At 47.2% G+C, this 20,171-nt stretch overlaps 1 protein-coding gene across 5 annotated transcripts in view; it reads left to right on the forward strand.

Moving 5' to 3' along the window:
* agap1 (ArfGAP with GTPase domain, ankyrin repeat and PH domain 1) overlaps positions 1-20,171 on the forward strand; it is an 82,714-nt gene that overhangs the window by 39,213 nt on the left and 23,330 nt on the right. For 3 of the 5 annotated variants that reach the window (XM_029839649.1, XM_029839646.1, XM_029839647.1), the window contains exons 4-12: positions 1,395-1,409; positions 3,062-3,147; positions 3,664-3,805; positions 4,411-4,545; positions 7,498-7,625; positions 7,889-8,044; positions 8,327-8,419; positions 17,248-17,352; positions 19,465-19,633. In XM_029839649.1, coding sequence (XP_029695509.1) covers positions 1,395-1,409; positions 3,062-3,147; positions 3,664-3,805; positions 4,411-4,545; positions 7,498-7,625; positions 7,889-8,044; positions 8,327-8,419; positions 17,248-17,352; positions 19,465-19,633 — 1,029 coding nt within the window. The remainder of the gene's footprint in view (positions 1-1,394; positions 1,410-3,061; positions 3,148-3,663; positions 3,806-4,410; positions 4,546-7,497; positions 7,626-7,888; positions 8,045-8,326; positions 8,420-17,247; positions 17,353-19,464; positions 19,634-20,171) is intronic. The other 2 variants (XM_029839650.1, XM_029839648.1) reach the window with 1 other exon arrangement.

Consider the following 20,171-nt stretch of genomic DNA (forward strand, 5'->3'; position numbering starts at 1 on the left):
TGTCGATTTATTTGAATTTTGGATTTGAAGCTGCGTTCATGAGCGTTTTTGAGTTTGGCCTTTTGTCAATAAACTGTCGGACAATGGAGGGGAAACAATCAACCTTTATTTTTGTGTGTTGAAACACAGAAATCTGTTGTCCTTGCTGAGTGTTTTTGTCATTCCCACATTCTCTTGTCCCATTTTTAAGATGACAAAGCCCCCCCTCCCAAGTGAACACATCAAGTTGTTGAATAAAAAGGTCCGAAGCTGTTATCAGGTTAAAATGATCCTGTATTCTGTCACGGCAAAAGTAATGAGTGCCCCCCCCCCCCAGTGATGAGGTGTGGGGGGGCTTTCCTGATTGAACACGCCTCCAAAAACAACCCCAAAAGCCAAACAGCAGCCGAGCAGCAGCACATGGAAACCATTAAAACGGAAAAGAGCTTTGGTTGGGAAATCACCCACGACCACCAGAACTAAAGCAGCTCGCACAAGTCACCAAAGCCCATTTGAAAGATTCTATTGTTTCCTTTAATCTGCAGCCATTTTACTGTGTCTGACTTCAGGGGGAGCAGCGTAACACCAGCACACTGACCAGTTGGATTCCACTTACCCATAATAACTGTTTATGTGTTGGACATTTGCTAATGCCAGTGTAGAATTTAGAAACCAGGATGTAAAGCAAACATCAGCGCAGGAAACTGAAAAATGCAGTTTGAGCTACTTTTGCTGACCTTCAGTCACTGTAAAGTATAAACGATGAATGGATACAATCCACAGTATTTTCCGTCCATGTAAATAGTTGTTGCTACCACTGTTAGCCGATGTTAGCCGTGGAGAAACTGCTGTTTCACGCTCACAACTACGATTAAACTTTGGTCCCACCGGCGCAAATGTAGTGAAAAAAGAAAGAACGGGAGGAAATGAGTGGGAACGGCCTGGACCAATCAGGCTGGGTGTGGACGGGTGTGTGGACATCTGACGGATGGACAAGACTTAAACATTTGGTGTGTCGTGTGTATTAACTGAAGGGATTCAGGAAGTGCACGCATGAATTTGATTTTCCTTCAAGCAGGAAACAAGTCTTATATCGTTTCTTCTCCTGCAGTTTTTTTCTTTTTCTTATTCTGGCCTCTGGCTGACCTGCCAATAAAACTCTACACTTTGAGTTCTTCTCTTTTCTTTCATGATTTTTTTCTTTGAAACTAATTTACTCTTCTCTCTGCTTCGCTGCAACTATAAATCTTTTGTTTTTTTACCCCTGAAACCCCCCCCCCCCTCAGAGTTCTCTCTTTTTGGCCCTGCATCTCTGGTTTTCGGGGTTTTGACTGTGCATGTATTAACTGTTACGGCATCTTTCATATTTTGTGTTGCCTTTTGTTTCTTGTTTCTGGGCTGCGTTTGTAATCTAGCTGACGTGGATGCAGGTAACTATCCTCTTTCTGCTGCCGCACTCTTTCCTCAGTCACTCCATCCGTCCCTTTAGATCCAAAGACCAGCTTCAGCATCAGAAAATGCCCGTGCATTTGGCCTATTTTATTTGTTTATGTATATTCTTGATATGGTAAAATCTGCAAATTTAGGATGGACTTCTGACCTCCTGAGCATCTCTCTGGCTGCTGAAGCTGAACCTGTAGCTCCGCCCACTTGTCTTATCTTTTCATTTTCCTCCCTCCCTCTGTGTCGTTGCACGTCAACATGGCATCACGCCCACATACTGTACATCAATGCACAGAAACATGCTGACACAGCAGCCGGCACGGTGCTGACTCGGCATCCACGCCTCCATCTGCTGTCGACCCTCAACCATCCACAGGAAGCTTCCTTCTCCCTTCATCACGTCACACACACACACACAGGAAATCTCCTTAATGAAGCAACATGAGTGATTATTTTTAATGATTTTTTCAACTTTTTTGTTCCTGAAATCTCCACTTAGCTTCTTTTGAATGTAATGTTTGTATTATTCCTTCCATTGATCAAGCAGTTGTTTGATATTGCACATGAAGAAGCTTTAAAAACCTTCCACTCTTAATTTTAGCGCAACACAAACATCTCAACAAAATATGTGAAGAGGGAGGAAACTGGCCCTTTCACCAGCCTCATAAAACGTGCGTGTGTGTGTGTGCGTGCGTGTGTGTGTGTGTGTGCGTGCGTGCGTGTGTGTGTGTGTGTGTGTGCATGCGTGCGTGTGTGTGTGTGTGTGTGTGCATGCGTGCGTGTGTGTGTGTGTGTGTGTGTGTGTCGCACAAACATCCCCTCTATCATTACCGCAGCGCAGATCGCCACATGTTCGGCTGCAGCTCTCTCTGCCCAAAATAACACCCAGAGCCCCATTTTTGGGTTCCTCCACTTCCTGTCAAATCAGGAAGAGTTTTTCTCCCCCCACACTGACCCAAAATGGAACAACACTGGTGCAGGGTCCATCTGCAGACAGAGAAGTTCTGCTCAGAGGCCAATGTAGCGTCGCCATTAGATGGATACGCACTAAAACCCAGCAGCGCGTCTGTGGAGAGGAAGATCATGTCCACATTTAATTGACTTTATAATTCTAGTTAATCCATAAACCTGGTGCAGGATACGTGTTTATAATCTCTCAGCCAAAATGGCAGGTTTGAACATTTTCAACGCCAACCTCCAGAGTAAAATCGCTGAACTCGGAAGCTTAAAATAAAACATGACGCCAGAGTTTAACACTGAAGGAGTTCCCCTGAAACATCTCCTCAGGAGACCACAGACCACCAGGGAACACGTAAACTTCCTGCACTCAAGGTTCCAACCAGAAATAAATCTGAGGCTAAAGAAGCATCAGCACCATCAATGATGTAGTACAGCTCCAGTCATTTGTTTGTGAGTGTGTGTAACATCTCCCTTCGCCACTTCCTCTGCTGATCACTCACATCGCTAATGTCCGCCGTTAACATTCACTCCCCTCCTGGATAGCAGTCATCATTCACCCGATCGATCCATCCATTGATCACTTCTGTGACATCAATCATGTCAGACTAGAACATAGAGAAGAGCAGTGACCATGCCTCACGGTTCCTGCACCTCTGACAGCGGCTGTTGTCTCCCGCAGGCGGTCGCTTTAAGAAGGAGATCGTGGTCGATGGTCAGAGTCACCTGCTGCTGATCAGGGATGAAGGAGGCCCCCCAGAGCCTCAGGTGAGTACTGCAACCTCTTTGAACGACACCGTTTAAGCCCAGAAACACTTGGAGAGTCACCACAAACATGTTAGCAGAGGGACTTCCTGCTTGAGGCTCATCTGCACCTCTCATCCTTCCATACTCCTCTTTTGTGCCCAGTTTAACCACAGATTCTGATTATGGGCTAATTGTGTTAAAGAAACACTCGAGATGCTCCCCCCCCTCCGACAAACAGCAATCTTGACTGAATCCATATGAGTGGGTCGTACTTCTTCACTTTCTCCATCCTGTGAAGTGACAAAATGGAGTTTAATGCCAGAGAGTCTAGACAGAAGAGTGGTCATGAATAATTCACCTGTTCACCTCAAAGGGATCATCTTCCTCCCCGTTCACATCAGAGGAAGTTGTTTTTCCTGTTGGGATTCAGTTTTAGGGATTGAAGTATTTTACATTTCTGAAGCCAGTAAATTATTACCATTTCAGGACGCTGTTTGAAAATATTTATTTGACATTAACTTTGACTCTCTGCTTCAGTTTGCTTTGTGGGTGGATGCTGTGATCTTCGTGTTCAGTCTGGAGGACGAGAACAGCTTCCAGACAGTTTATCATTACTTCAGCCGCCTCGCCAGCTACAGGAACCCGGCCGACCTGCCGCTGGTGCTGGTCGGCACACAAGGTGAGACGCGCACGCCCACAGGCACAAACCGTTTCTGTGGTCTTACCGCCCTCTAGTGGTTTCCGTCGTTCATTACAGTCACCTCAACTGATTTATTGTAAAGAATGTAAAAATCTGTCTTTTGTAAAGATAATTTAGAGTGGACTGTTGAATTTTAAAAGAGATATCAAACTATTATTTAACTGGGTGTGATGACATCAATACTTTCGCACCTCAAAATTCTTGTCGCCAGAATTGCGTCATAGCTACTTCACTAAGGTTTTAGGTTTTAAAATTACATAACTTTATTTAAACTCGTTTTTTTGAATTTCTCCCCTTTTGGACAGTCATCAAAAACTGCAATCTTTATCCTACAAAAACAATTTAGATTGGAAACTTGTGTTTAAACGGAGACTGGAGCTGGAAAACACGTCTTGAACAGCAGGGGGCGCCAGATTATTAATAGCGTCTCACCTTAACTTGAATAATTGAACTTTTACCGTTTTTTGATATTTGTGTGTATAAATTAAGGCACTTTTGGATGTTAAATTTGCTCATGTTAAGAATTACTCTGGTAGCCATTAAAAGTTTATTGTATTTATTTTTTTTTTTTGTGAATTTCCCAGATGCCATTACCTCAGCCAACCCCAGAGTGATCGAAGACAGCCGGGCCAGAAAACTGTCCAACGACCTCAAACGCTGCACCTACTATGAAACCTGCGCCACCTACGGGCTCAATGTCGAGCGGGTCTTCCAGGACGGTATGAACACAAGTCTTAACTCTAATCCAGTCCTCTGGGAAGGTGACATTGCCCCTTTCCCCCAGCCCATCCAGAGCCATTTAGACTCTCCTAATCGCACATGAATTACAAATTAAATGGGCCTGTTCACCTATTTAGCTCAAAGTGAACAGCAATTAAGTTTGACCATAACGAGGGGAGGGAGCCAGAGAGGTGCCGGAACCAGCAAGAACCCACAGTTTTTCATATAAAATCGTCAAAAATATGACATTACCGGAAAATAAGTGTCTGAGGTCATTGCCAAGGTTGCGATTGACCTGGACAGAGACCTCTTGTTGTTGGATTTGAGTTATTAACTAAATTTGAAGGTTAATGAACTATTTTTAGCAGTGGTTCAATACACAGATGTGTATAATATTCGAGTATGTTTTGCCCTGATTAATCCTGCAGTTAACCATGAGCCCGACCCGACCGCCATTACACTGGTTGTCCTGAAGGGGGCACTGCAGGAGCAGATTTGAGGCCTTGTAACTGTGAATGTCTGAGGAACCCAAAGGATTCCGAATTTGTTGTGTGTGTGTTGGCCAGGAGGAAGTTTTTCGCACTAAACGATGCCTTATTATCATCTTAATGATTCCAGTGTACGTGTATCTGTGTGTTAATGTGTGTTCTTGTCTCTGACACTGTCTCTTGGTATTTTTCTTGTCATTATCTCAAATTAATCAGTATTTTAATCATCCAGCAGACAACGAGTTTAATGTTTTGTGTCAACACCCGAAAGACGACGGCTGCCTGGAGCTGTGTGTCTGTGCGTGTGTGTGCGCGCGTGCGTGCGTGCGTGCATGTGCACGTGTGTGTGTGTGCGTGCTGAATATTTGATGCTAGATGTAATTTTATGCATTCTTTCCTCCGTTGTCTCATCTTTTCTCCTGAGTTTTATCATATTATCCCTGTTTGTCAACAGGAATTGATCATAGAAATACATATTTATTTAGACAGATTTTCTTTTAATTCTTCTCTGACAGATTTTGACGCTGATTTAAATGACATTTGCAAACGTCGTCGGGTCTGTCGATCGTTAATAAATTCACAATTTATGAGAAAGTGCAAGCGAGTGTGTGTGTGTGTGTGTGTGTGTGTGTGTGTGTGTGTGTGTGCGTGTGTGTGTGTGTGTGTGTGTATGTGTGTATTGATCCCGCATGCATATTGCCATGACCTTCGCTTCATTCAGAGTCCAAATCAATTATGGTTGGTCAGACGGCAGTGGTGGGGGCTTTAATTACATCTCCCATATCCATCTTCACAATCGGCTGCATCGTCACGGCGACAAGCAGAGTCTTCCATTGAAGAAATGCTGATTCGCTCTAATTTGACTTGATTAGTGTATCTGTGTGTGTGTGTGTGTGTGTGTGTGTGTGAGGAGGGTAAACGTTATAAAGGTTTTGATGAGTTTCAGTGACTGCACAATGAGACAGCGAGTGAGAAGCTGCACAAGTGACCACAACATTTAGCGTTAAAAATAATTGACCTCCTCATCATTGAGATGATTTTTACATGCGGGGGAGATGGGGTAAAGGGGTGGGGGTAGTTGTGTGGTTTTCGCCTGTCATCCATGTCGAGACACCAAGTTTTTTTTTTCTCTACTGAGGTCGATAAAATGCTAAACGGCAAGCTCATGCTAATGTTGCCTCCCATCCCGCTGTACGAACATGCTTTCAAAGAAGAAGATTGTTTTTATTTTATCCACTAATGTTCTGTCTGTGTGTGTCTGGGTGGATTTCCTGTGATATGTAGTGAAGCCGGGTCCACTCGGGGGAAGTGACCTCTGTGTGAGGGACAGAGGCTAAGGTGGAGGAGGGCGACAGCGCCATGTTCCCTCGTCCATCAGCGGGGCTAATTTAATTAGCCTAATTACAACGACACCACCCCCCAACACACATGCACAAAAACACACGCAGAGTTCATCTTTCTGAGACTGCAGATGTTGAACACTCGTCATCCGAGCCAGTGACATAGTGACCTCCACCCCCCCAAAACACACACCAGACATTCATCAGTGTAAATCAAGGCATTGATTCTGATTCGGGGGGGGACGGGACAGGACTTTAGAAATGATCAAATGAGCCTGTCTTTATTGAAACGTATCATTTGGTCCCTGGCAAAACGGCTCTTAAGTGACTCTGATTGTTTGACCTCTCTGTCCTGTTTTATGTCACCTGGTGGTGCAGCCCCGTCGTAAATCTGATCAAAGCGACGAGGGTTCCATTAGACGGAATGGCAGCTTCTCCAAGCAGAACCAAGATTGATGTATTAACTTAAATTATGTTCCCCGCACAGTTTAAATACTTAGCACAACCTTATCATAAGTGTTTCTCACACCTGAGTTGTGACCCAGCCTGTGCTGTTCCAGCCCAGCTAGCATCACACATGCTAACGCTTGTCAATAATTCCATCGAAATAGCCAAGACCCGAGCTCGCAGGGATAATCCCAAATGTTTGGTGATGCGTCTGAGTCGTCGGGACAGGAGAGAGTTAAAACTTTACTGACTCCATTATCTCTGTTCCAATAAACACAGAGCGTCTCAGATGAAGCCATTGTTTTAATTGGCCTCGTTAAAGCCTCGGTCCCGTTAATGAGGAGCTGCTCGTAAACATTTACCACCAGGTGACACCGGGCCGAGCCAAGGGCAGCGGCGAGACGGAGGAGAAGCAATGATGAAGTGTTGAAGAACCAAACCAGACGGAGCGAGTGTAAATGTTAGGCCTTCCGATGGGTCTCGGAAGCCTTTTGGTCTGATTTGGTCGGGTTCATTAGAAAAGTCTTCACACAGGAGCAGAACTGTTGGGTTCTGCTTGAAGTTTCCTTCATGAGCCCAAAACGACACAAATATTAACAGAGTCCCCGTGGAAAAGCCTTTGATCTGCGTGAATCGGGTGGTTTTCTTATTCCCTCGCGTGATTTGTGTGTCACAGTCGCCCAGAAGATCGTGGCCAACAAGAAGAAGCAGCAGCTGTCCATCGGGCCGTGCAAGTCGCTCCCCAACTCGCCGAGTCACTCGTCCGTCTGTGTCACGCAAGTGGCGGCTGTCCACATCAGCCAGGTCAGCGCTCACACACACACACACACACACACACTCTATCGCTGCTCAGGCCCGCCTCGCTGATGTCTGGTGGCGACGCACAACCTGATCAGCTTCAGCCTCTTTAGCCGCTCTGATCCTCGTCCTTCAGCCCGCCATCGATTTCTCATTAAAACGCCATCGCCCAGCGCAGACGAGCTCATGAGAAACGCACAAATCAAGTCCTCCGCCACCTCTGCACCACGGGTTAAATTCAGCCTCCACCCACACTTTTGTCCCTCCAGACCAGCAATGGCGGCGGGAGCCTGAGCGACTACTCGTCCTCGGTGCCGTCTACGCCCAGCACCAGCCAGAAGGAGCTGCGCATCGACGTTCCGCAGACCACCAACACCCCGACACCCGTCCGGAAGCAGTCCAAACGCCGCTCCAACCTCTTCACTGTAAGTGTCTCCATGGAAACCCTGCTCTCATTTGAAAAAGTATTCCAGCAACAACTGACGTTTTAGTCTCATACTTCGGTATTTGAGGTTAAATACGTGGTGATTACGTCCATGAACACGTTCTGTTGTGTGCCCAGCCAAGTCTTCCTCAATGTTCCCGATCCCGCTGCAGATTTGATCACATTCAGTCGGGCACATTGAAACATTAGCTGGAGACGTCTCCTTGTGGCGGCGTTGAACTCGCCGTTGATAGTAACGGTTCACGTCTCGTCCGCTCTGCAGTCGAGGAAGGCGAGCGACACGGACAAGGACAAAAAAGGCCTGGAAGCTCGAGCCGACAGCATCGGGAGCGGGCGAGCTATTCCCATCAAACAGGTGAGTCTCTCTCTCCCCCTCCCTCCCTTTCTCCCTCTCTCTTTCGCTGTGTTTGGTGTTTCGGCCTTGATTAGCAGTGAAATCACACACTTAACATCAATTAGTATGAGGGGCTCTCCTGGGTCCGCCAACCGGATCATTAGGAACAGGAGAGGGAGCGGATTTAACTGCCACTCCCTCCACCGCTCCTTTTTCTCGCCCTCTCTTCTTTTTCCGTCTCTTTTTTTAACCTCCCTCTGTTCAGCCACTTCAGGCGTCTCCGCTTGTGTTCAGAGACACTTTTTTTTTGTCATCTTGAGCTCTTTGATTGGAGCGTCGGCGGCAGCGTTTTGCAGGAATGAAAAGAGACGAGGAGGAAGTCAAGGATGAAGGCGAAGGCGAGCAAACATCCACGCTCACGCCCGCTGCGATGGCGAGGAGAGCACCTGAACCGGCTCCTTATTCCACATAAATGAGCTCTTCTCCAGTTGGAGCTGCAGTAAAGGAGGGGTGAGGGTGATGGGGGGGGGGGGGTGAAGGTGAGGCTTCTCCCAACAAGCAAATCAGGCAATTAGCAAGCACTAATCACGGCCTCTCGCCTCGCCGCCGCAGCCTCGTTTGTAATCTCCTAATGAACAAATCGCATCTTTGATTCGGGGCCACCTCGCCGGGAGAGAGCGGGCGAGAGACACAGTGCACTCAGTGTGTGTGTGAAAGAGAGAGAGTGTGTTGGTGCTTGTGCGTTTGGGTGGAGAGAAGTCTCGGTTATAGGTGCGGTCCCTCCGCAGCTCCCGCGGGATTTCTTCTTCTGTGGTGCTGATCCAAAGGTGGAGTTCAGCAGGCGGGGATAAACATTTATGAAGTGGATGCAAACGTGTATTCTCCCATTTATGATTAGTCTCATTCTTTGTTCTTTAGTTGTTTTTTTTCTAGTTTTAAGGGTTTTTTTTCTTTAAAAAAAGTCCTTTAGCCTTGAAGCTTTGGAATTTATGATGCAAATGAATGAAAATACAAATGTTGGATTAATTAAACATCTTTTGTATAATTCAAGGGTAAAACTGATGTTAAAAGTCTGTCAGAAATACCCCAAATTAGCGCTGTAGCACTATAACATGGATGTCAGCTCAGATGACATCTGCTCCTTCTGAACAATGTTTGTAATTATTGTCCCAAACCTGCTCAGCTGGGGCTTCTTTATTAAGTCAGCTGATGAAAGCAATGCTAATAAAGAGCGACACGGAGTTCGCCTGGCCTGGCATGTTGTGCTGGATGCGGTAAAGCAGCTCACACTCCTCCAGAGCAGACTGCAGCAGAAACGGCAGCGCTGTGAGGCAGAGCGCCCAGCGCTCCCCTCTTGTATCATTTTGGAAGTGGACGCTAATTGATTTGATGGTTCCCTGTGGTCGCGCTCGACTCGTCTCCCTGCCTGAATCTCAGTGTCAACCACGGGCTCGACACACCGCAGACCTGCTCCCTAATTAGACACTCAAGTCCGTGTGTGTGTGTGTGTGTTTTGTGTGCGTGTTGCACTTCACGTTCAAGATTCGACTCCCTTTTCCCCATTAACGCTCCATTTGCACTCTGGTTTACCTTCTCTTGTTAGCGCTGCGCTCACACTTGCTTTTAATGAGACGGCGCGCTGACTCCGTCACCTCTTCGTCTCCCACCGGGAATTTAACCACATTTAATAGCAGAAACACAATTTTGACTTTGTTCCGCATCTTTCTGCGGGTGTTTCTGAGAAGGTCCAGCATAAAATTCACTGTTGACAGGAAGGAAGACCTGAGGTGGACCCCTGGGGGACGCCTTTAACAGCTCGTTTCAACAACGGTAACAAAGTTTGGAGGTGTTGATGTTGTCGCTGAGGTCAGATGTGACGGCTGTGGCTGGACGATTGTCCACTGAATGGGTCAGCTTTTATTTAGAGCTTCTGGGGGGGTTGAGTATCTGCACTTATTCTGGATTTGTTTGACAAATCTTTCATCGAAAACAATGCAGATTAATGCCAACAAATGCTGCATTAAAAGGTTAAAAAAAGACAATGACAATGAGGAAACGCGTCCATCCTGTTGAATTCAACGAGGAGGAGCCTTAATCTTCACGCCCCGAAGGAGGATCCTACAGATTGAAGGTGGCGTCGGAAGCGGCTGCTTGGCCTCCGCGGCGTGGGAACCCACAGAGGGAACGTTCCAGGAGCGGCTCGCTCTTTGTTTCCCCCCATTTCTTGTCTCTCGAAGTGAGTGGATGCGTCCAGCTTTGTTTACAGAGGCTGTTGACGACGCAGGGCTCCTCCGACATCTGCTCCACGCCGCTAATTAACCGCTAATTGCCGGAGAGAGAGCGAGGGGCCGCTCGTGTCTCTGTCGAGCGGCTGACCGAGGCACTTTGAAAACCAACAATCTGACAAATTAATTTTCCCCGACACAGCAGCCGGGCCGCTGGGACACGCTACACAGGGAGGTTTCTTCATTTATTTATTTCCTAAACGTTTATTTACTCAGCGTGGGGCCAGACTGGTGTTGCTGGAGCTCACCTGAGGGCTGCCCGGTACAAACGGCCTTTTTGCTGGCGGCCACTGAGCCGCTCCGTTTGTGTGGTCGGCTTGTTTTCAAGGCCAGCTCAGTGATGGTTTCACAACACTCGCACTCAGATTTCACTGCAGCCTGGAGCGGCGAGACCTGCAGCCTCAGATCTGAAGAAGCATAGAATTTCAATTTAAGCTAATGCTCGCCACAGTTTTTTTTCTTGAGTTTCTTCAAAGTGTTGTCCTGCTTTTGGTTATTTACCCTGCTAAGTGGGCGTGGCTTGTAGGCATGAAAACAGCTCTTGTCCATCAAAAGCTGTTTTTCATCAGCCTTTAAGGTAAAATACGGGATTTAACTTGAAGTGAACTAGGTTTGTCTTCTTCAAATCATAGATGAATGATCATTTATGAAATAATCACTTCCAATTATCATGGGTTAGGGTTAGGGCATTTTGAGCTTAATGCAAGGCGAGACATGAAAGCAAATGTCATCAAAGTGGGGACCAGGGGCGCCAGGGGGCGCTAAAATGGGCTTAGAAAAAAAAAGAAAAAGAAAAAAAAGAATTTCTCCAAAATTCCATATTATGAAATATAACTATAATTCAGAAGAATATTACTGTGCTATGTCAAAGCATAATTTTTGACTTGAGCTGCTTTGACCTGTCGATTTCCTCAAGCCTGCTACTGCAGAAATGGACATATTTTAAGTAAAAAGACCAAATTCCAACATCCCTGCGGTACTTCAGGAGTAACAGGTGAAGGAGCGCGCCAAAGGCACACAGCAGCCAGATGCTGTTGTGAAGGCCTTGGAATGGAAAATGATACACAACACCTGTTTGAAAGTGTCGATGATGGCTAACCACTAAAATTGATTGGTTTAGAAAAGAGCAGAACACATAATTACAGGATTTAAAGAATTTGGCTGCCACCTTCAGGGACCCTCTTAACTGATGACCACAGAGGAGGAAGGAGTGTTGTTACTCTTTCATTAAGTTGTGTAGAGATGATGTTTGCAAATCCTGAGCTCCGCAGCGATTAACGGACTACTTAAGCCCGGAACAGACCACCTCCTCCCATAAAGGAGCATTTGCTCTCTGACTGGGAGGCTTGCAGAATGCCCGTCTGCCGCCGTCTCCTTCCTATAAGGGGCTGATTAGTGTTGTGCTTGTAATTGCCTCTTGCGGGGTTGCAGACGAGCACGGGGCTGGGTGGTTTTGACAAGTCCTCTCGTCCCCCCTCGGCGTCGGGTGCTTTGTAAGGAGTTAAATTGGATGGTTAATTCGGGTGTTATTTACCCTGTAATTCATTAGTTTCACCCCGCCATTGGCAGCGGGCAGGCTGTAATTTCACGCTTCGCAATAAAAGATGTCTCATAATCTGCTTCATTTAGCAGCCAAAGAATTTAATGAAATTAACTGTGGCCCTAATTAAGACGGTGAATATTAAAGACCTGCTATCAAGGCTTTAACGAGGGTGACACGATCCGCCTTCCGCCGGATTGGAAAAATATCATTTCCCTGGGAAAGGTTGTCACTGCTCGGAGACATTTTGGCCATGATGACATTTTTGTCATGCACACTAACCTCTGGAAATTAGATTTCTCCTCGTGCGGGGGGTCAGGGATGTGTCGGAGGGATGGCGCTCCCCTTTTACTTTGCGAAATGATTAAAACAACGAGCAGAGGCGTCAATCAAAGAGCATTTTTAGATCCTGCTCATTACACCTCGCTGGGACGGTCCCCACGGAGCGGCCACGACTGTTTTTGTTGAGCGTGGCGATGTTGCTCTGAGCACGCTCGCGGCGTCCCCGTGGTGGCTTTATTGTGTTACAGTGTGCGCGCACACATGTGGGTGGCGCTTGCACTCGTTTGTTGATTACCCGGACAAAAGCGGCAACCTGAGGGTCTTGAATAAAGAGTTTTTTCCCTCACATCCTGTCTCGCTCTGGTTGTCAGCGGAGCGAGGGGCCAGCTCCTTTATCCACTAATGAATTGAGACTGCCGAAGTAAGGTTTGGATAATTGAGTTTCCAATTAATTACCCAGAACTCTTATCAGACAAATCAGCTCCTCTTCATCTTTAATCTTCTTCTGTGGTGTTTTATGTGATCTGGCCTGCGTCCGGCTCCCCTGGGCCTGCCCTTTGCCGTCCTTGCCTCATCACTGCTGACCTTGTGACAGAGACTGAAGCTGCTCTTTGTCTTTGTTTGTGTCTTCTGCTTTTTTCTTCCATATTTTGTCGCCGTTGATACTTTTTATCAGCGTGAAAACAGACATGAAATATCTGCCCGAAGTTTCTTAAACACAAAAAGAGGACAAAGCATCCAACTCCTTGTAGAAAATGGCTTGTGTAAGGACAAAGAGTGGTGGGGAAAGATGGAAACCTGTTGCACTGCTGGAGCCTCACGTCCTCCATAACTGGCTGTGTCGGGGTCGCTTTGTTGCCCAGGTACCTAAACGGTACCAAATCAGACTCGTGGCTCATGAAGGATTTAAAACGGAATGCACCTCATTGTGGGTCATTCCTCGGCCACCATGTGCACATCTGAACAGCAGCGCTGTGCACGCCAGAGAGGGAACAAATAAACTCCAGACCTCCATCCCAGACCACAGCTTTTTGTTCAGCGATTAGACAATTGAGCGTTTCACTGACCTGCCTTCGGTTCACACTCGCCCCCCTGAGGATGATGGATGACCTGTGGTCACCGCTCAGGCTGCATCAGATGGCCGCCACGATAGCGCAGTGAGCATCCAGCTTCCCTCCAGGAGCCGTCCCCTCCCTCGCCCTGCTGTCGGCGGGGGTGACACCTCTAATTTAGCCTGGTGCTCTCAGGAGACGCCGGAGAACAAAAGTACTTTTGGCCCTTTGGAGATCATCCTGTTCTCTGGAGGGTTTGACCATGTCTTCCACAGAGATAGCAGCTCCCTGATATCTGCCCTGTCACACCCCTGAAGAGGCCTGAGCAGCAGCCATTGTCTGGGGAAAATAAGGGAAGATTGAGTGATTAGAGGGGAGATGAGTCTGTATCAATGGACAAATCCTCCAATAAGCTTCCTTTACTGGTTCCTTCTCGATGGAAATAGAATGTACGGTCACCGGCGTTTTTTTTGTGAACTTCGAGACATTAAAGAAGCTCTGCTGGCATTATTAGTATTTCCTGCTTCCCTTTCCTGTTCATTCTTTCCGACATCATCATCACTGTGACTGAAATGTGACTGCCGTGCTCTTTATTCTTAAGCCCTCAGGTGGGAGCCCACAACCATTTTCAGATGCGTCTTCTAACGAATGACTCCATCTTTTGGCTTCCCCCGAGCCAGCGACCTTTTCTTAAGCACAGCGCCACAATACTTCACTGGGGCGAAGTAGTGAGAGTGACTCGGGGACTTTTGTGTTTGCGGGCATCTTTAACTAGCTTTTAATGCCATTAAAGTCCTCCCTTCGGTTCCTTTCAGGCATTCCTGGCTGTGTCCACTTGGACCTGGCTTTGTTCTGTTTTTTAAAGAAGGAACACAGTTCTGAGTCCCACTAATGGCCTTGGACATTTTGGAATGCCTAACAAATGACTTAATCTCCTTGCACCCGCAAGCAAGCGACCTTTTCCTGAGCACTACGCCACAATACTTCACCAGGCCTGGAAGTGCCTCGGTGCGGCGAGGAGAGAATCCATGTGACGATGTATTTATCTCCCCACATCTATTTTCCCATGTGGAGACCTGGTGAGCTGTCATGGCTGCCAGCTTAGCCCCCACCCCTCTCCGAAGGTAAGATAGGCGGCGACGCATGTGTGTGTCATGGAGCCGGGGGAGGTGAATAATGAAAGATATTACCCATCATGAAGGTTTTTGATGCAGCGTTCAATTAGCCTTCCCCCGGAGCAAACCGATCACTTATCCTCCCCGGGATGGATGGCCAAAATTAATTTGCTGACGTCTGACTCCCCAAATACCAGGTTTAGATGGAAAAGTGTGAGAAATATTGTCTGAGCCCTCACTTAAGTTGAGTCCAGGCCTGCAGTGGTCGAGATCAGCGCTCTTCTTCAGCGTCGGGCTCATCTTGACCTTCTCAACCCGCCTTTTATGTGGAATGTGTCTGACGTTCTCACGATGAAAAGCAAATTCATGTTGTTGCCCGTGCTGATTTATTTGTGTCTCATGATGAAGGAAAGAATGAACAAATCCTGAAGCTTATTGTGAAATTATACAGGCTAGTTAGCTTTGCCATTATTTTAGGACCGAGCGTTTTGAGTGACAACCCTTTCTTGTGACATTAACTGAAGCATGTTGTCTGGAGCCTGTTAAATGTGGTTGCTGTCCTCATTCCACCTTTTCTCCACTTTCTTGAACTTCTCTGATTTTAGCCTAAACATGCATGGAATGCTAGTTAACTAGCTAACTGCTGTAGTTGTCTTTTTTTTTTTAACACAGTAGGTGTGATTTTAATCCGGTTCTGTTTGATTTAAATTGATCAAAACCTCAGGGGTAATCAGCTGACCTAAAAAGCGGCCCTATTTGGAGGCTCCCCCACCACCCCTGGACCCCCCCCGCCTGCAAACATGTCGCTCGCTCACTAACAGGCAGTAATGGATGATCAGCTGGCCTGACAGCTGCACGGCTGCCGGCAGCTTTCACTTTGCAGCAGTAGGAAGCTCGTCAAGTTGCGTTTAGCGCACCGTGGGGGTGGACACACACACCCCCACGCCATAACAGCAACACACACCAGTCTGCTTTACTTATTCGTGACATGTAGTGAAATTTGTTAAACCAGTGGAAGTTCATGAAGTCATGCATGAATCTTTCAGCTGTTCTTTACGATCCAACACTTCCTGTTTGGCCAAAAATAACTCTGATCGTGGATCTAATTCATCTTTTTCTTTGTTAAATGGTCAAAATGTAGAACATATACTCATACCGCATTGCTAACGTGGTTGCCTTGATGAGTGTTTAACAGAAGAACGATATTGTTTGGTGTAAGCTGTGCAAATGATCAGCAATGTTTTAACATTCATTCATTAATCTCAACAGAGCTTTTTTAACATCACCAAGAGCTTTTCAGACAGTGACAAGTCCTCCATCTCAGACGTTTGAGCAACCACACATGATTCATGGGTGTTTTTCCATCTTCAGTTTCTTCATGAAGCTTCAAAGATGGACTTTAGTTCTAATGGAAAAGTATTGGGACACCAGGAACCATCACTTTCTCTCATTTCTCACATCCTTGGTGTATCTTTGGGACACGGGCGATAATCAGCGCCACTGCTCGAGTTCCACTTCTTCTTTGTCACTCTGAGCTGCTGCTTCCTGGCATTATGTCATCGCCAATTACACCAAATCTGCCGTCACCGGCAGCGCGGATGACCCCGGGCACGCTGCTCTGTCCCACCAACAACGACCACCTTAATGAAAGCTGAGCGGTCAGGGCAGCAGCGAGCAGGCTTCCGTCCATCAGCCGGACTGTCCGTCTCCCCCCCGTCTTCCACTTCTGCCTCCCCTCCCCCCCTCCCCTCACGGCTGGGCTTTATTATTATCCTCTGTCGGAGTGTTAATGTTGTAGAGGTCCAGTGAAGTGACACGCGTGGTAGCGCGGCTGTAATTGCTAATCAGTGGACAATTTTATCCCCCGCCGCCGCTGCCTCACACTCTCCCCCTACTTCTCTTTTTGATCTCTCATCTTTCTCCCATTTCCATCCCTCTCTCACTCTCGCTTTCTCTTTGACCTTCTTGCTCTCTTTCTCTCTAGCCTAATGAATCTGGCTTAAATGAAGTGTGGGTGGGCGAGCGAGCGAGCGCCGGGCAGTGGCTCGGTTTAAGCGGTCAGTCAGCCGCAGCTGATGTGCGTAGGAGAGAGGGGGGAAAAAGGAGCCAGACAATTAAATAACTGCTGATTTCTCCTCTCGCCGCTGCTTTCAGCTGATGTTAAAACGTTGTTTTCTGTCCAGATTAACTTCTCTCGTTATCTCAGCTCGTTATCTTCAGACCAGAGCTTCTCAAGTGTAATTTTACTGCACAAATGGCAGAATCGGAGAATCAGAAGGTCAAAATGTGCAGAAGAATTTAAGTGGGCTGCAAAAGTCCTGATCCAAAGTCTGAAATGAGAGTTTTAAGGCTCAGACAGTAAAACTCTGCACAGACATTCTCTCGCACGGCTTCTCGTGCTTTCCTCTGCTCAGATGCAGGTTTAATTCTGCTCCGCTGACAGAGCCCTCCAGTCAAAAGTCTCCACATTTGTGTCTTCTCTAAATGTTCAAGCCTCCATTCAGCTGTCACCATATGAAGCGAACCTTTGTCAGTTTTTCGGAGGGTTAATGTTGTTAACGCCGATGTGTTGCAGGGCATGCTGCTGAAGAGAAGCGGTAAATCCCTCAACAAGGAGTGGAAGAAGAAGTATGTGACACTGTGTGACAACGGACTGCTCACGTACCACCCCAGCCTGCATGTAAGACACCCACCCACACACACCTACTGTTCACCTCTTTTTTTCTGTGTGTGTTCCAGTTGTTGCAAGTCCCTCTCCACTCTGACGAAATGCTTCACCTCAAATGCACACATCCGTCACCAATTCGAGCAGCTGATGCATTAAATTAGTGTTAAAACTCATCACTTAACACATCGACACACACACACACACACAAACCCCCTGCAGCACCAAAAATCCAGGTTTGCTGTGAGCGCATTACATCTGCATCTCAGGCATCAATTAGCATGTTTGCAGAGGCTAATCGAATGAAACTCAATCAGGGCCCTTAATTGCCCGACTATGTGCAAAGAAATCACATTAATGCTGCTAATTAAGTGGAAGGCAATAGATGCCACCTATTTGGCAAGAGAAAAAAGCTCCACCAAAGTGAAGATGGGCCATTTTTCACTTTAAATCATGAAAGCCTGGTGGACAAATCTGGTTCTGTACCTGTGGACTGACCTCCTACTGTAGCCACGACCCCTGCAGGGAGACACTGACACACAGTACTGCAGATAAAGCCTTCTGCTCCACGACACTCTCAAGATTATCGAAGTTACCAGCTCAGCTGCATTAGCTGATGTGTGTTTAACATTGTAATTACTTTAATATAGTCAGAAGCTCCGCCTACAATCTTTCTCTCATCTTTCTCACAGGTTCAGCAGTGAGCTGAGCGAGATTTAGCTACCTGGGTTTTATATTCATTTGTACACCTCTGTCACATCATCTCTCCCTCCATTCCTCTTCCTTATTCCCTCTCCTGTCTCCCGTCCTCACCCTCTCCCTTTCCATTGATCTGGGCCTCGTCAGATCAGCAGTATTTGGCGCTCTGTTTGCCGTGTATCTTTCCCACTGATGGTGATGTTTATGCCTCCATTTGTACTGACTGAACGTACACACGCGTAAGCTGGCAGGACACAGAAGTGAATACTCTTTCTATCCGAGACCGTCATAAAATGAGCACTGTAGATCATTTGCAGGCGGCGTTTGGTCGATACACACATCCCTCCTGGACGTCGCCGTGTGCTGTGGGAGATCGGGCCGATGATGAAAGCTTCTCGATGCAAATGGAGACTCAATTACCTCGGTCAATCTGTCGGAGGGAAGTGTGTGCGTGCATGTGTGCAGAGGGTTTACCCAGCGGGCCCCTGGCTCGAGGGCTCTCCGGTGGCTTGTTAAGCCGCCGTCGAGAGCACTTGGCTTTGAATTGGCCCTTTGTCAGCTGAGCAGCCAGAAGGAGGCGGAACAACCTGAGGGAGTGTGTGTTATGATCCTGCTCCGATAGTCCTATTTCTGTGAGGGCCCATAAGTGTTTGAGAGCCGAAAAATGAGGGTCTTCATTCCCCAAAATGGTCGTCGGAGGGTCAAGATTCCTTAATTGGGTTCGTGTTGTTGTTTCAAAAAGGTGACCTGAGTGGCGACACCGGCCTTCTTTTCCAGCCGAGCCTGAGCTTTGTTTCTCCTCGTCTCCTTCATGTTGAAGAGGAGGCCGACGGGTCAGCACCAGCGCTTCGCCCCTTATCCAGGGATGGTCGCCTCTCGTCCCTCGTTAATACCCCGACTTCTCTTTTCACTCTCTTCTCTGATCCGCCCCTTCCTGAGTGGAGGAGAGGCATCCAGCTGTGGTCGGCCGTGTTGGACAAAAAAGGCGGAGCCGTATCAGAGCTGGCGTCAGCCGCCACTTCACTGCTGCTTTGAGGGATTATCGCTTCTTTGTTTCTATTGTAGGATTTGAGGATTTAGCTGCTTTTTAACTGATTCATTCTCACCAAAAAGAAGAAACTCACAGCGATGGTCTTTTTTATTTGCTTTCATTGAAAGAAGGCAGTCCGATTATTGATTTTAACCATGTTAACAATTCTACTGAGTAATACAAAATAGCCTTAAACAGAATCTGTCTTTGAGCGTAAGTCGTGGTTTCCAAGAAATTCTACAGCGCTAATGCTCATGAAAGCGAAAGAATGAAGCGGCGCTTCAGTTGAAATTGACCGCATCACCATCACGAATCTACTTTACACACGTTTGTCGAACTTTCATGATTTAAGATGTGTGCAACACCCAGGACCGTGAACATTATTTGTTCCCTCTCAGGACTACATGCAGAATGTCCACGGTAAAGAGATCGACCTCCTGAGGACCACAGTTAAGGTGCCGGGGAAAAGGCCTCCGCGGGCCGTGTCCACCTGCGCTGCCGTCCCGAGCCCTAAAACCAACGGCCTGACGAAGGACATGAGCAGCCTGCAGCTCGGACAAACGGCGGGTAAGATCTCCTTTAATTAGCATCTTTAATTGCTGCTCCCAGTGGCTCCTCTTAAACATTTTGCCCTTTGTGAGCGAATAACGGCTGAATATTCAATGAGCAGCTGAAATTAAAAGCAGGAGTTCAGCCTCAGAAAGGCTTCTCTACCTGAAGGGAGACATCATAAAATAAAAGGTGGAGAGACATGAGTGCTCCTCCACCACACACACATGAAATCAGAGCTTATGAGGCGCCTCATTCAGACACACACACACACTCACACACACATGCTGGTAGCACGCAGGGATCCAGGAGGCCCGAGCTAATAGCATGAATATTCAGTGAGCTGTACTCCATGTACTAATTATTGTCATGAATATTAATGCAATCAGAGTCCTGGATCCACTCAGCCAGCACCATGAAATGAGCTGTAATGAGAGAATGGGGGGACGAGGGGGGGCGTGATGGGGGGGGGGGGTATGAGTCACCCGGCTGTTGGACCTCACAGCCTCTCACAAACTCAAAGGTTTGATTTAAACCTCCAGCCTGTGAGAGTCTG

This window comes from Takifugu rubripes, chromosome 8 (genome assembly GCF_901000725.2).
Source record: "Takifugu rubripes chromosome 8, fTakRub1.2, whole genome shotgun sequence".
NCBI classification, from domain to species: domain Eukaryota; kingdom Metazoa; phylum Chordata; class Actinopteri; order Tetraodontiformes; family Tetraodontidae; genus Takifugu; species Takifugu rubripes.